General features: G+C 37.3%; 1 protein-coding gene and 1 non-coding gene across 3 annotated transcripts; one reads left to right on the forward strand and one right to left on the reverse strand.

Moving 5' to 3' along the window:
* Positions 1–349: 349 nt before the first annotated feature.
* On the reverse strand, positions 350–12,147 carry LOC111337621 (uncharacterized). Of its 2 annotated transcripts, none has more exons than XM_022943959.2 (2): positions 11,998–12,147; positions 350–2,022 (listed from the first exon to the last, which is right to left on the reverse strand). In XM_022943959.2, the coding sequence occupies exons 1-2, from the start codon at positions 12,024–12,026 to the stop codon at positions 1,494–1,496; spliced, it is 558 nt and encodes a 185-aa protein (XP_022799694.1). In that variant the 5' UTR covers positions 12,027–12,147; the 3' UTR covers positions 350–1,493. The 2 variants fall into 2 exon arrangements, with proteins under 2 accessions (XP_022799694.1, XP_088604906.1); XM_088748780.1 differs by lacking the exon at positions 11,998–12,147 and adding an exon at positions 2,232–2,448.
* On the forward strand, positions 7,146–7,218 carry Trnav-aac (transfer RNA valine (anticodon AAC)). The gene has a single exon. It is a non-coding gene; the product is annotated as a tRNA-Val (tRNA).
* Positions 12,148–14,598: the final 2,451 nt, after the last annotated feature.

Raw genomic sequence — 14,598 nt, forward strand, 5'->3', positions numbered from 1 at the left:
CTTGAGTGCAACTCAAAGAAAATTTTCAATTCCTATCGATTCACCAAGAATTTAGAGACGTCAATCTCATTGGTTAAATGTTTTTTGGCCGATAACCAAGCTTAGTTAATGAAATTTAATCGGAGACCCTTTTACGAATATTATCCACGTAATCAATTCGCTGAAAGGAAAAGTCCACCAATTTTTTCAGTTTAATTGAAGCTTTATTTACAATTGTTAACGTAAATTTGAAAATGAATTATTGCACAAAACTTTGTTTTCAGTCTGTAGATCTTCAAGCGCCTAAAACCAATATATTCTTATCCAGAATGTGATTGCACTGACGACGAAATCTAGTAGAAGATAACTATGAAAAGGGAAACTTGAGATTTAATTCATGAGGGGACAACTAAGTGTCAAGTAATAAGAGAGACTCTTAAAAAGATGATAGCGACATTTGGTTGAAGACAAACGCTTTCTGAAAATACAAGTTCTAGCGATTCCTGTCAACTGCATTGTTAAACTCATTTAAATCTCATGTTTCCCGTTGACTATTATTTCAACTATGTCGATAACAAAATATTTTGTTGGTTCTACCCGTTGCGAAAGTAAAAATTTGGCTTAATCGGGTGAATTCGCTTCCAGCTCGTCATTCAATTTTGGCAGTAATCGGTCAATGATCTTAAATTGATATTGACCGCCAAAACCACGAATAACAGAATCTTTAGAATAGCACGTTCTTTTCACCCGGTTACCATTCAAACTTGCCCTATCTATTTCAAGCCTTTGTTCGCGACTTTTAAATTGTGGATCACCTTTTTTTAACTGCAAAAGCGGTTGAAAAGAATAATAGAATAATTATAAAAAACATGACCAACTGGAAAGACCAACTCGAAGCTCAGCGAAGTAGCATGCGATTCCTTAGGGCAGTGCAGTTCGTTTCTTGTTTCTAAAGTTAATTTCGTTAGAGCGAAATTGAACAAAAGCAGATTGTAGAAGTCCTTTAAAGTCATTGTCAACCATTTGACTTTATGAAGAAGTGTTTACTCCTATTCACTATACAAGGACGAACACAATTATTTATGGCACTTTTGGCGTTTCGCGTGTAATATTTGCAAGTAGTTCATTTTGACAGTTTTTTTGCTTGGGATACGTAATATAATGTGTAAAAAAAGCACTTGGTCACATAGCGTTTAAGTCTCCAAAACGGAAAATATCACAGCTTGTTTTTTCTGTGAGAAAACACTCTAAACAATATTGTCTCATTGTCACTTTACAAAAAAGAGATACAACTGTCACATCGCAACATGCTAATTAGATTGCCAAGAATGAAACCTCAAGGGTTTCTCGTTGCAGTCGTTCAGAAACTACCAAATTAACCAGAGATGTATTTGCTTTAGTATTTTGTATTTCTAAATTTCTAATCGCTGGCTTTTCGTTGCATTTGAGTCGTTTCAAAAACCCAAATTACCAAAATGATGACAGGAATCTCATCGCGATAACAATAAAAGTATTTAAGCATTGAAAGCTCGAAGAGAGTACTTCTCTTCCTCTTTGATTTTGTCGAGTAGTTCCGTAAGGTTCGAAATATAGGTTTTAGCCAGACGTAGGATTTCAACTTGAGTCATCTTTCGTTCGCTGACCCCTCCTGAAGAATTCACGTTACTTGGTACAACTGAACGAAGCACTTGAAAAGCCGCATTTAGTCTTGCCTTCCTTCCTCTTTCTCTTTCGTTTCGCCTGATTTGTCGTGTTGTTCTTACCCCACTCGGCCTTGTTCTCCGCTTCGCTTGCCATTCATTACCATGATTTTTCGCCCATTTTGTTCCCCTTGAATCACTTTGTATAGCATTTGTCAACAGTTTGGAGGTTTTCTCTTCCAGCTGGACGTTCAACGATTTCCCATTTGTTTGCTTTACTCCACTCTGCTTCATAAAACTCTTGGAGGTTATAGAGCTAAATTTCTTCCCCTGTGATTGGCTTTGAAAATGACCCCTTCTCGATTCCTGAGCGCTCATTGCTAAGAAATATCTCTGAAGCAAGCTGAAAGAAAAGAAATGACATACTCTCACAATAAATAAACAAAAAAATCATAGATAGGTTGCGTATAAATTTAACTAGCGTTTCAGCCATGATCTGGTATTTTTTTTAAGCTTCAAGCGATTCCTACGGAAAGTAAAACAGAATAACAGGTTCTTGCAGACATAAAATGATCAAAAAGTACCCGCAGTAATTAATTTATCAAACCTTACCTGTTAATACTTTTTTTCTAAAGTCTAAATGTAATTTGCGCAGATAAACGCCCTCCAACCTGTTTATGCTTAACCGAGGCGTAAATTATTGTGCGGTTGGTATGTTAAGGTGTTCTTGCGCTTTCGAAGGCTTACTGTGTTTAACTTTAAACTCTTAAACGCCAGGCCAGTTTTGTAGGATTTGTAATTCGCACGTGGTCACAAAAAGGAATACAAGTAAACAATGGCGTGGACTAGGCACGCCTCGGGAAAAATAAAATAAATCCGTACCCATCGTTTCACAAATTTAAAGACAAGTAAATCAAGGAACATAATGGCTTTCACAATGCAAATTCCTGTTAAATAAAGCACGTGCTATCTAATCATTAATTCTGCACGTTAGATAACAAAGATCTATGGGGTCTTTAAAAAACACCATTCTGCTAACAAGCTAACCAACAAAGCAAAAATTAGCTGCGTTTGATCCTCAATAGCGCTTCCCCAAGATGAAACTGTGGAGTGTCATATCAAAAACATACTTTTTTGACATCCTTTCTCTTGGAAACTATCCCGTATCTGGTGATAATTGGAAACCGTACACTCAGCTAAGACCGTCAATTTCGTCTAATTTTGCAAAATTACCCCCTTGGTTCAAATTTGCATGTTTGAAAAGGCCAGACTATGCGGGGCCTTCCTGATCGGATAACAGTTTGAAAAATATTACAGTAGAGACACCCTGGGTGAAAATCACTTCACCTTTAGGTGCCTCGGCAAATTCTTCTTTCTCTAAAAGTGTAAACATCCTGACGATCAACGGGGTTTTAACTAATTCATGCGCATGCGCAAGAATCCCAGGTTCTTTTTATAAATCGGTGAAAGGTTAGTGATTTTTCCTCTTTTTGCGGTTCACAATCCGTCGAAAAACGGCTTGCTCGTGACGTTCTCCCAGTGGTTAACAGACAATGGCTGTTGGTACGAAGCTTTTAAGGTTTGACAAAGGTAAAACTTAGCCCAGGAGGCATCCCCAGTAACATTTGTGAATTGCACCTGGCGCCGGGGTAATTGATCATAGAAAATTCATACAATACTCTGACGGCACAAGTAAACTCCATGAGTGATTACAGACTCACGTCTCTAATTAGTGGTTCATTGGTGACATACTAATGATTTTCAAACCCCTTACACGTTGGGTCTTATTCAAGAGTAACGCCTGATGTCGTCTCTAATTTACGCCTGATTATAGAGCCTACGAGAATTAGACGTGTCAGAGTCGTCTGTGTTTTACCATATTAATGATCAATCCTTCGTGGAGTATTGTGTGCATGAAAAGCTAAGAAATTAACGATTTTAACTCGAAAAGAATCAAATATACGGCTATAGATCTTGGAAGAGCCTCACTGGGCTTTCCACACCCACTGTTCCAGCTTACGGAGCTCAACTCCAAGTGGGTTTTCCTCCCAGATAGCGTGAATAACCAATGATGTTGTGGTTTTCGAAAAGCTAATTTTATTAGCTGCCATCTGGCGATTATGTGAAAACTACATCGAAACAATGGGCCACATGTAGCTGAAAGATAAGGTTGAACGCAAGAGTTTCAATATGACACCTTTGCAGCTGATTTGGTGTACGAATTTCACAGATTATCCCTACAAAAACATGCAACCTTCTTTCGACGACACAGCGTCAATTTAAAGAACTCGTTACAGTGAGTCGAAACTGCTTTTTAAACGTTGTTAATTTTTTTAAAATATGTGCTCTTTCTCAAAAAAGAGAGTTCCGTTTTTGAAAAAAAAAGCATATATCTGCATGAGTAATGAGATACAGAAATAAATAGATTTCATTGTTCTTTTCGCTAGTCCGTTATAACTAAATTCTCTTTTGATTAAAACACAACCTCAAAGCGTGTTTATTTTCATTAAACGGCCAGTTGAACTGGAAAATCAAAAAAAAAAAGAAAATGAAAGAGGGAAACGACATGACTTACCCTCAAACTGATTCTGCAGCAATGAAACGAACGTCAAAATGGAGGAAAACCCTCATGATAAATGTTATATTTTTCTAATTCATCATACACTGAGGAGCATGTTTTAAAGCTATCGAAGATAACTATTGTGTTTGATTCTTTAGCACGGATAAGTGGATTGAATTTGCTAATTCATTATGATACAAATTCAAAATTTTAGCTGCTGCTTGGATACGTTTTGAGGACGCAAACAAAGACATGTTTTATTTTTGTTGCTTAAAGCCTTATGCATATTGGAAATTGAACAAGGCGCCATGTTTCATGTAAAGTTTTAAGATTCCTCTTGAAATTTCATTGATATTTTCAAAAGGTTCCTGCCTTTTATCATTTTGATAAAGTAATATGTAGCATTAGATAAACCTATTGAAAAAGGCATGAGCTAATATGATTTTCAATCTGATTTAAACAGAACTGCACTGACTTATAAAAAATATATATAACTTTTTTCACGCAACGTTCATTGCAGTTAAAGCCGGAAAGGACTGGAAAGGACTGGTTCGAGATTTTCCGGGATCAATTTCGCGTATTAACTTTCTGATAATGTCACGTGACAGGGCAGTCAACTGGAAAATCGATTTAGCGCTAAATACGTTATTACGAAGCAAAGTTTTGAGAAAAACAACTCATTTGCATATGTTTAACTTTTTTTCTTTTATGCAAACAGAAACCCAGTACGAATCTCCACGATTCCAGAAGACCCATGGAGAAGATCAACAAAGCTTTTTACTACCAATTACCCCACTGCTAATACTGAATAATAACAGTAAAACTTTGTCTACTTCAAAATCTCACCAAGGTTTTCTGACAGTTTCCTTAGCTTTTTAAGAATATAAATATGAACTTTGAAATAAAAGTTTAAATCCATCGTTTTGTGAAAATGTTTTCTTTACTTTAATTTTTAAAAACATCAACATAAAACAAAACAAGTGTCTCTCTTTGTTCGTGAATTCAAATGTGTTTCGATTGTTGATATTTTTATTCGGGCCTTTACGTGAGTTCCATTTTTGAACAAATGATAAACTGTTACAGTATTTTTTTTACACGAAAGGAGAAAGACGTTTAACAAAGTTTTTTTGCTTGAACGAAAAATTGCCTTAACGACTTTATCTTCTTACGTAATACAAGTCATGCATTAATAATTTAGAATCTGACAGTTGCATGAAAACAATTATCTTCCGTGACAAGAGATAAATTAATCGAATATGATATTCCTTGAAAAGAATTTTCTTTTAAAAGAAAAAAAACTGACAACTCCTTTTTTGTGACGCTTTCAGGGAAGCTTTTAAAGTTTGCAAGTTATTATTGGTATTATTCTCCATTCGTAACTAGCACTGATTTATTCCAATTTTGCTTTATCAGAACTTATTTGGATGTGTTCTGTCATCTATGAATCGTTGAGCAATCTTTGATCGAGTGTCAGTAGAAATGCGGGACTTCATTGGTTTTGCTTTTGACTCCGCTCTGTGATTGGTCAAGAAAAGTTAGGCCAACCTTTCGCCCAATCATATGCAAACCAAACGCCAATCACGGTCTAATCACTCGCGATTTCCCGCGTTAACGACGATTTATTAGAAGGAGCAAATAAGCACTCAAAGTTCTCATTGGGATACTTCTGGTATCTTCCTTTATTCTGTTTTGCTGTTGCGATCCCTTTACATTGCTTTGCGTTACCATGATCCAGGAGAACATTTTATCATATCAACATCTTTAAAATGACTTGAGAAAAATAACATCACTTAAATAGCACAGCGCCATGATGTTGTCAACAACATCGAAGACTGGGTACAAAATTAAAGAAAAGAGTTCTGCAAATGGGTGAGCTTTCTGATGGTGAAGACGTATTTATCAACTTGTAATGTTGTAATATTTATTTAATATTTATCAACTTGTAATGTTTTCAGCGCACCATTTTTGATACACGTATTGTTTCGTGTGGAGTAATGGGCTGATGTAGCATGAAATTCTCCTAAACAACACTCAGCGACGCTCTCTCCAATTGAAGTAGTTGATATTTCAAGCGAGCGCTCTGGGCAATGGTCTTAACCCTTTTATCTTCAGAAGTGATCAGAGATGATATCGATATGTTTTCGCGCAAGTGGGCGGTAAAAAGTTGGAAGAGTTTCAAACAGGAGATATGGTTTGATTTCAGTGTATTTAAATGCATTGCAGATGATCGATATTTGAAACTTTGGAGTATACTATAAGGTTTCACTGAAAGTGAAACTTTGAGTTTGTTTGTCCCAGTTGACAACATCAAAGTTCAAACGTCGAATTTCACATGTGCCGAACTTAATGCGGGGTGGGATGGGTGGGATATTGGGCGCACTTAATTTGGAGCCTCGCTCTGTTGTGCGACCCTCACCACACTGGTGAAAGTGATTAAATAAATAAAAAATGGCGGGAGACGAAGAAATTTGTAATTTGTAGTTCTTGCTTTGCAAAGACAAGATATAGTTGTTTAACGTGCGGTAATTACTTTTGTATGAGGTGTTCGGTTTTTGAAAACGACGAGGGTGGAAAGTAGGAAAATCTGTGGCATAATGTATCATGACGAAAAGCTAAGATAACGAAGCAAAAACAAGCAACAAAACAAAAGCATCAGCAAAGCAACTAAGCTAATGCCCAATAGACGTCTTCTTCTAGCAAATAAGTTGTGCACCTGGGAATATTGACAACGAACAGAGTTAGAGCGCTGCACTAATATCGCAGAGGTCAGTGGTTCGAATCCCGTACAGGCCTGATTTTTTTCAGGTCTTTTTTCGCTATTGCATAAATAGCGCTCTCTACTGCGAGGGCCGTGCATCATACGTACCTAATACCGCAGTTCAAAATATATGATCTTCATATATTCATTGTATCTGATTTATCATCACAGGTTTATTTCGAATCAACTTAACGGCCTGCTCCCAGTTGGCTTGTTAGCTCAATTGGTAGAGCGCTGCACTAACATCGCAGAGGTCAGTGGTTCGAATCCCGTACAGGCCTGATTTTTTTCAGGTCTGTTTTTCGCTATTGCATAAATAGCGCTCTCTACTGCGAGGATCGTGCATCATACGGAACAGAGTTACATTCGACGTTTGAATCAAATGCCGTATTTAACTATTTTAGTCGACTAAAATAGGAGTTAAGTTTGGCACATGTGAAATTCGACGTTTGAACTGGGCCTTAAATACGGCATTTGATTCAAACGTCGAATTTAACTCTGTTCGATGTCAATATCATCCCAGGCGCACTACTTAATTGCTGGACGAAGACGTCTATTGAGCGTTTGCTTAATTGTTTTACTGATGCTTTTGTTTTGTTGTTTGTTATTTAATGTAATTTGAACTACTGTTTTCTTATTGTAATCTGAACTGCTGCCAATTCGAAATCCTTTAAGTACTAGTGATAAGCCCAAGTTAATTATACCTACCCACCTCGACTAGTTTTTAATTAAGTATGGGTAGGCATTTCTCAAATTGTAATAGTAGTAAATCAATTTTTCAAATTTCTCAAATTGTAATTATTGTAAATCAATAAAATTGTTGTTTGTTCTTTGTCGTCTTAGCTTTTCGTTATGATACTTCGACTTTATTCACGTTCCATCACTTCGACGTTTGAACTGGGCCTTAGTCCTTTGTCAGAACTTTCTTTTAGCGCTCTGACGAAAGGCTAACGCTCGAAACGTTACTAACGTCAAGAAGGGTGATTCAGGAAAGATGAAATTAAAATGGTTTGCCTGAAAAAACCACCTTGAGTAAAATTATGTGCCCTACAGAAACCACTTTGAACTTGCTGAAGACGACAAGATGCTAGTTTGTTTAGATACGAATAGACAAATGCGGCAGAAAGAAACCAACAAGAAACAAGGATTGCTAAAATAGTCAAGATTCACAGGAATTGCAAAATACAGAACCTGGAAAATGGGAGCTGAATTTTTTTAGACGACAACATGTCACTTCTGCGCCACTTTATTTGAATTATGCGATGAAGTTTTTGTCAGAAATAAGTGCCATGAATATAAAGTAAGCTTCGAAAGGTTCCATTTCTTTCAGTCAGAGGCCCTACGATTTACCTATGATATCCACGAGAAACTGTTTTCTATTTGGAAGGAGAAATTTCCTGTTTATGATAAAAAAAACTCATCTTGTTTTGAAGAAAGTCGGAAAAGTACACCTGCTGTCGGTCGAGGTTCGAGGATGACTTCCGTTTGGTCAAGGTTATCGCCAAAAAAAATCAATTGTCTCTCTCAAAAACTAAAATTACTCTCGCCCTCGACAACAGCTGTACCAGGTTTGATGCTGAAGGCCTTTTTTCCCTCTCTTATGAAGAAGCTATGGTCCGGAACGGCTTAATTTGTATAATTTTGCGAACCCGGCCCTGAACACAACTTCAGCGCCCTTGAAGTGCACGAGATTCAACCTGTGATGCGTTACCGCTTCATATTTACCGGCACCACAATTTAAACTACAGGACCTCGCATATCTTTCAAAATCTTCAACAATCCCCAGCATGGCGCAATTTCTGTTCTGCTGACTAATGCTTGCAAGCATTTCTTTAAAACCGGTTATTTTTATATGAATTCGAACTGTTGACATGGCTTAAAAGAAACCGAAAGGTTTGGTCGAGGTTCGAGGATGACTTCCGTTTGGTCAAGGTTATCGCCAAAAAAAATCAATTGTCTCTCTCAAAAACTAAAATTACTCTCGCCCTCGACAACAGCTGTACCAAGTTTGATGCTGAAGGCCTTTTTTTCCCTCTCTTATGAAGAAGCTATGGTCCGGAACGGCTTAATTTGTATAATTTTGCGAACCCGGCCCTGAACACAACTTCAGCGCCCTTGAAGTGCACGAGGTTCAACCTGTGATGCGTTACCGCTTCATATTTACCGGCACCACAATTTAAACTACAGGACCTCGCATATCTTTCAAAATCTTCAACAATCCCCAGCATGGCGCAATTTCTGTTTTGCTGACTAATGCTTGCAAGCATTTCTTTAAAACCGGTTATTTTTATATGAATTCGAACTGTTGACATGGCTTAAAAGAAACCGAAAGGTTTGGTCGAGGTTCGAGGATGACTTCCGTTTGGTCAAGGTTATCGCCAAAAAAAATCAATTGTCTCTCTCAAAAACTAAAATTACTCTCGCCCTCGACAACAGCTGTACCAAGTTTGATGCTGAAGGCCTTTTTTTCCCTCTCTTATGAAGAAGCTATGGTCCGGAACGGCTTAATTTGTATAATTTTGCGAACCCGGCCCTGAACACAACTTCAGCGCCCTTGAAGTGCACGAGATTCAACCTGTGATGCGTTACCGCTTCATATTTACCGGCACCACAATTTAAACTACAGGACCTCGCATATCTTTCAAAATCTTCAACAATCCCCAGCATGGCGCAATTTCTGTTTTGCTGACTAATGCTTGCAAGCATTTCTTTAAAACCGGTTATTTTTATATGAATTCGAACTGTTGACATGCCTTAAAAGAAACCGAAAGGTTTGGTGGGCGTTCATCTCAGTCACAGACAGATGGGCTGCCAGACGGCGAGTGATAATACTTCCGCTCCGTTATATCCATGTAGCTTCGTTTTGAGATTGAAGCTGTATCAAACATAGTCCAAGGCTAAAGTTTCTAAGAAATAAGTTTTATCTGCAGCGCTGAAAGAATACTATTTTTCAAGAGTAAATTTTTTCGCGTTTTCTTCGACATTTTTGTGTTTTGAATAATTGAAATGATAGACAGGAATTTTATACCCTCAGGAAATTCCGCATTTCACTTTCTTTTTTTAAAAAAAATAACTAGCTGTTTCTAAAACATTCTCTGTCTCTCAGAGAACGGCGCTAGAAAGTATCTTGCGGATCTTGAAGGAGGAAGACAACCGCAACATGTTTGATGAGAAAGACCCAGTGCCTGTTGAACTTCGTTCGAATGTTGTTTATAAGTTTACCTGTGCAAGCTATAATTCTTGCTATGTCGACGAAACTAGCCGACATCTTTCGACACGCATTCGCGAACACTTAGACAGGTTCAGGACCTCGCATATCTTTCAAAATCTTCAACAATCCCCAGCATGGCGCAATTTATGTTCTGCTGACTAATGTTTTAAACAACAACAAACATATGAAACATATGTGTGAACTGCGGTTATGAGACGTATATGAGAACGATCCTTCGCAGTAAAGCACTATTTGAGCAATAGTGCTTTACTGTTATAGATCATGCGACCACAAGATTCCAGGTTAAAATAAAAGAAGCGCTACATGTTTCCTGGGAGTAACCTTCTTTAAAAAAGGAAAAGGACTGTTAAGCAAAAAAAGGAGCGGAAGAACTTAATCATCTTGCGGATAAATGCGAAAGAGCTTCCGTTCATGTGATAGTTTTTTCCCCTTCGTTTGTGAAGGAAGCAAACAGCTCATTTGAACTCCGGTTCTTTGCAATACGAACTGGGAGGGAGGACTTTTCTACTTTTTTCTCTATAGAGGGTGATGCGCAGAAATATCGGCAGTTATAAGTTGAGCACCGGTGCATGGGCGAAATACATTGCGTCGCAAAAGGTTGTAGTCTCCTTTGACAGGTTCATTTCTGTTTTAGAGCCCACTTTTCGCTGAATAAATTTCATTTCTGAGAAAAAATCTACACTCTCTTCGCATTTTCACACCGAAGAGTTTGTTTTGAGTAATCTAACGGCATCTGCTTTTTAGAAATCTTTTCTTACTCCATTGGATTGCAGAGCTTAGGCATGTATATTAAAACTTCTCTGTTGTCTTACAGTAATCTGGATCGCACTGTAGTAAATATATTCCTTTCTAAATCTTCGAACATTAACTTCGAGCTGTTTTTGTATCAAACAGTATCAAGAGAAAATCATTTTTTCTTGTTAGGATCGAATGTTTTATTTTCTCACTGGTTAGATTATTTTCACTTTCGATGCTTCTTTTGCTTTCGATCCTGACAATGGTAGTGTCTTTTACTTGTGAACGGGGGTTCAATCGATTTAGTCGCCAGTGATGGCAGCTTCCTAGAACAAGGCTGATTAATTGAATTGTGTTTTAAATTGAATTATATTGATGGTTGACTCGAAAAATAACTCGAAGTCCAACTTCGACTCTAATCCAATCTCAAGCGGCTTTTACTTAGCACGCCACAATAGCGCTCGGAGGGAATTTGGCCGTTCTTTGTCTTTGATAAACGAAGGAGTATTACATCGTGTTTGTTTAGCCAAAACACATCGCAACTGATTAAAAATAGGGGAAAATAAGGCATGGCTGGCTTCTTAACCGTTCCGTCGAAAGCGGAATTTTTCCACTCTTATGAAAACCGTTCTTTTTTTTTTAAATTTTTTATTTGCGTTCAATTAATATCGTTTTTCGTTTCGTTCTTCTTTCCTTTCAGTTGATCATGCTCGGTATGTGATGCGAATACTGATGCTTGAAAGACTCCAAAGAGTTTGTCATCACAACGACAAAAATAACTCATGCTGTTTTTGATCATAGAAATAGCATCAATGTGATAAAAACTTTGTACTAAAATAACACCCCTAAGGCTACAATGGAAATTTTGCCTCTTTTGATACACGTTGAGGTGAAGAAAAGAACGAATTGTCGAGACGTAACGACACCTTCAGCCAAAACCGAAAAACTCTTAATTTTATAACTACTTGTTTAGAGATGGAGTAAAATTGAAAGAATGTGAACAGGTGAGAAACAGCTGATGCCAACCGATTGTTAAAGTTCGCTAATTGTAACTTTTTTTTTTTAGTAAAATGAAACTCAAACCTAAGCTTACCAGTGTTTATCCGTCGTCTTCTGTCGCATAGTTCGCTCTGTAATGCGGGGAATCGTCGCAATGTCTTTAGTATTTAAGATCAGCGCTTTTCATACCAAGCACGCTCAACAATTAACCCCGTTACTAGTTTCTCATTTATCGATGATGTCATGTGATGATGTTATCCTTATCACATGACCCCTCGTGCAAATCAGATTAGCGACAAAAATGGACCCTTCTATATCACATCACCAAGATCCTGTGCTAAGAAGAAAAAATATCTTAAGAACCTGAAGATTTTAATTGCTGATTTGTATGATCCCTAGGCCCAGTTATCGCCGATATTGGAACGATTTGTTCTCCACTCAAATAGTTCTGAAGCTCTTGAACCTTTCATTATCTGCTTTGGGTACAATGCATTCGGTGGAACTCAATATCGATTTGGCCTTTTTCCAGAAAAGATCGTGCCCTCCAAAGGAGATAAGATAAAATTTGTCAAATTATGTCCACTTCTGGAAAGTTCTTGGTATGTAACTAAAATAACTATAAAAACCATCTGTCTCATGAAACACACAAAATGTTCTCAATTTAAACTGGAAAAATGTCTGTTTACGTACTCAATTAACCTTTTGAAGATAATTTGGTTTTATCAACTGAGTTGATAATGTAATATAACCTGTTTGGATTATTGCACACAGCTTACAGGAGCCGCAACAGTGCACCGGTGTCTTTTTCGAGCCCATTGATTTGTTTTGCTTCTTTTGCGAAGTAAAGCATTTGTGACTTTCGTATCATTGTTTATTTATGCACTGTTTTTTTTATTTTTATATGATATTTTGAAAATTCTGAAGGAATTAAGGAAGGGAGGCATTGGGACTTTGGCTACTGCCAATCGGTTTTTCGGTTTATGTGAAAAAAAATGTTTTCGATTTTGGTTCTCATTTTCCGTGTTTCAGAATTTAGTTTTCGGTTTCGTAAAAAATACCAATGGGTATCGGATTTGGTATCCGATTAGGTTTTTCCTATTGGGTTTCGCTTTTTCTTCGATCTGAGCGGCAATTATGTGCCTCCACTGACCTAGCCGCGAAACGCAAATTTTAAGTCAGAGTAACTAGAGAGAGGAATGCGTGACAAACCAAGAATTTGTTTTGCCTAATTCTAAAGAGCTCACAAATTACAGAATATTAAGTTAAGCTGTTATTTTAGAGGGATATAACTCTATAAATTGGCTCAGTTACTGCTGGTCTATTCTAGCTCTCTGAGGCTAATTTGAACCTTCGCGGTTTCATTTATACCATACGATCCAATTTAGTAAAGAAGGGCAAAGAATTATTTCTGTCTGACACACCTTCTCTTTGAGGTGTGCCTTATCAGCCAATGGCCTACTTAAACGTTTACATAAACTTCCCACAAACGTGGTTCTCTCAGCTTTTTTTCCTGTCAGCCAGTAATTACCAAAACTGTATCACAGAAAATAACTAAGTGACAATCCATAGAGTCCCGATTTACGTATAATTTCAGAACCGAACAGATAGTTTGGAATACTTGTACTTCTTTACCTTGGCAATTTACTTTACGGCTGAGTTGATAAAACCAAATGATCGAGTTCCTTTACAGTTTAACTAATAAGATTAAAATGTTGACCGCTCAGCCTATTTCTAATGTGTGCGGCTTATTTTACTCAGAAATAAAAAGGCTCGCCATAGAAGGGTGAGTGAAATTGCCTCAATCGTTAGTTGGTCGTTTTGATTTTGTTGGCAAATATAGTTTGCACAGTGCATTGATTATACATGCACCTATCTTGTATACGTAATTATTGACAACGAACTTAGCATGGGTTCTAAGGTGAGCACTTTGTACCGCTTAATTCTGTAAATGCACTACTCGCAGTAATTTTACTGTACCGGAAGTACCTGCATGCTTTAAAAATTATTATAAGTCGGTAAACTCTTCTACTTCGATATCTGTAACGTGTTCAGTAATAAAGTTCAGTTAGCCTTTGGCAATTAAGGAGAGACAGTCTCTTTGTGTCTGAATGACGACCTACAGTTTGGATCTTTCGTACTTCCTGAATCACGCAACAGCGCTTATGTTAACGCTGGGCCCGATGTCTGTAAAATGACAGTTATTCTAACCATTTACCACTTTTGATCAGTCTAGATCACATAAATATATGTGACCAGGCTCACAATTGTGCATGACATTGCAATATTTTTTGTTATAATTTTAGAATTACATCTTCAGAAGCTATTTCCTATGATGACCAAATTATCATACACAGAGGATTTGCATCATAAATTACCTTTTGCATCATCACACCTGACTATTTCCTATGATAACCCAATTATCCTACTGACACACAGGATTTGCATCATAAATTTCCTTTAGAATGATCACACCTAACCTCCACAATTTTAGAGAATTTCCTGCTGTTGTTCGATTCCTTGTAAAAGAAGTACAGTTAGTTCGTTTAACTCAGCAGTTCAGAGTGTCAAGATCAGCACTTACAAGCTCAGAACCTCTTGGTCACACAAAAGTAACTCCAGTACATATAACCTCAAGTTAGTGACCTATTTTACTGAGGATTTGCTTGCAATCACCCTTTCTTTTTATCAGTATTAT

Source organism: Stylophora pistillata, chromosome 2, assembly GCF_964205215.1.
Source record: "Stylophora pistillata chromosome 2, jaStyPist1.2, whole genome shotgun sequence".
In the NCBI taxonomy this organism is placed as follows: domain Eukaryota; kingdom Metazoa; phylum Cnidaria; class Anthozoa; order Scleractinia; family Pocilloporidae; genus Stylophora; species Stylophora pistillata.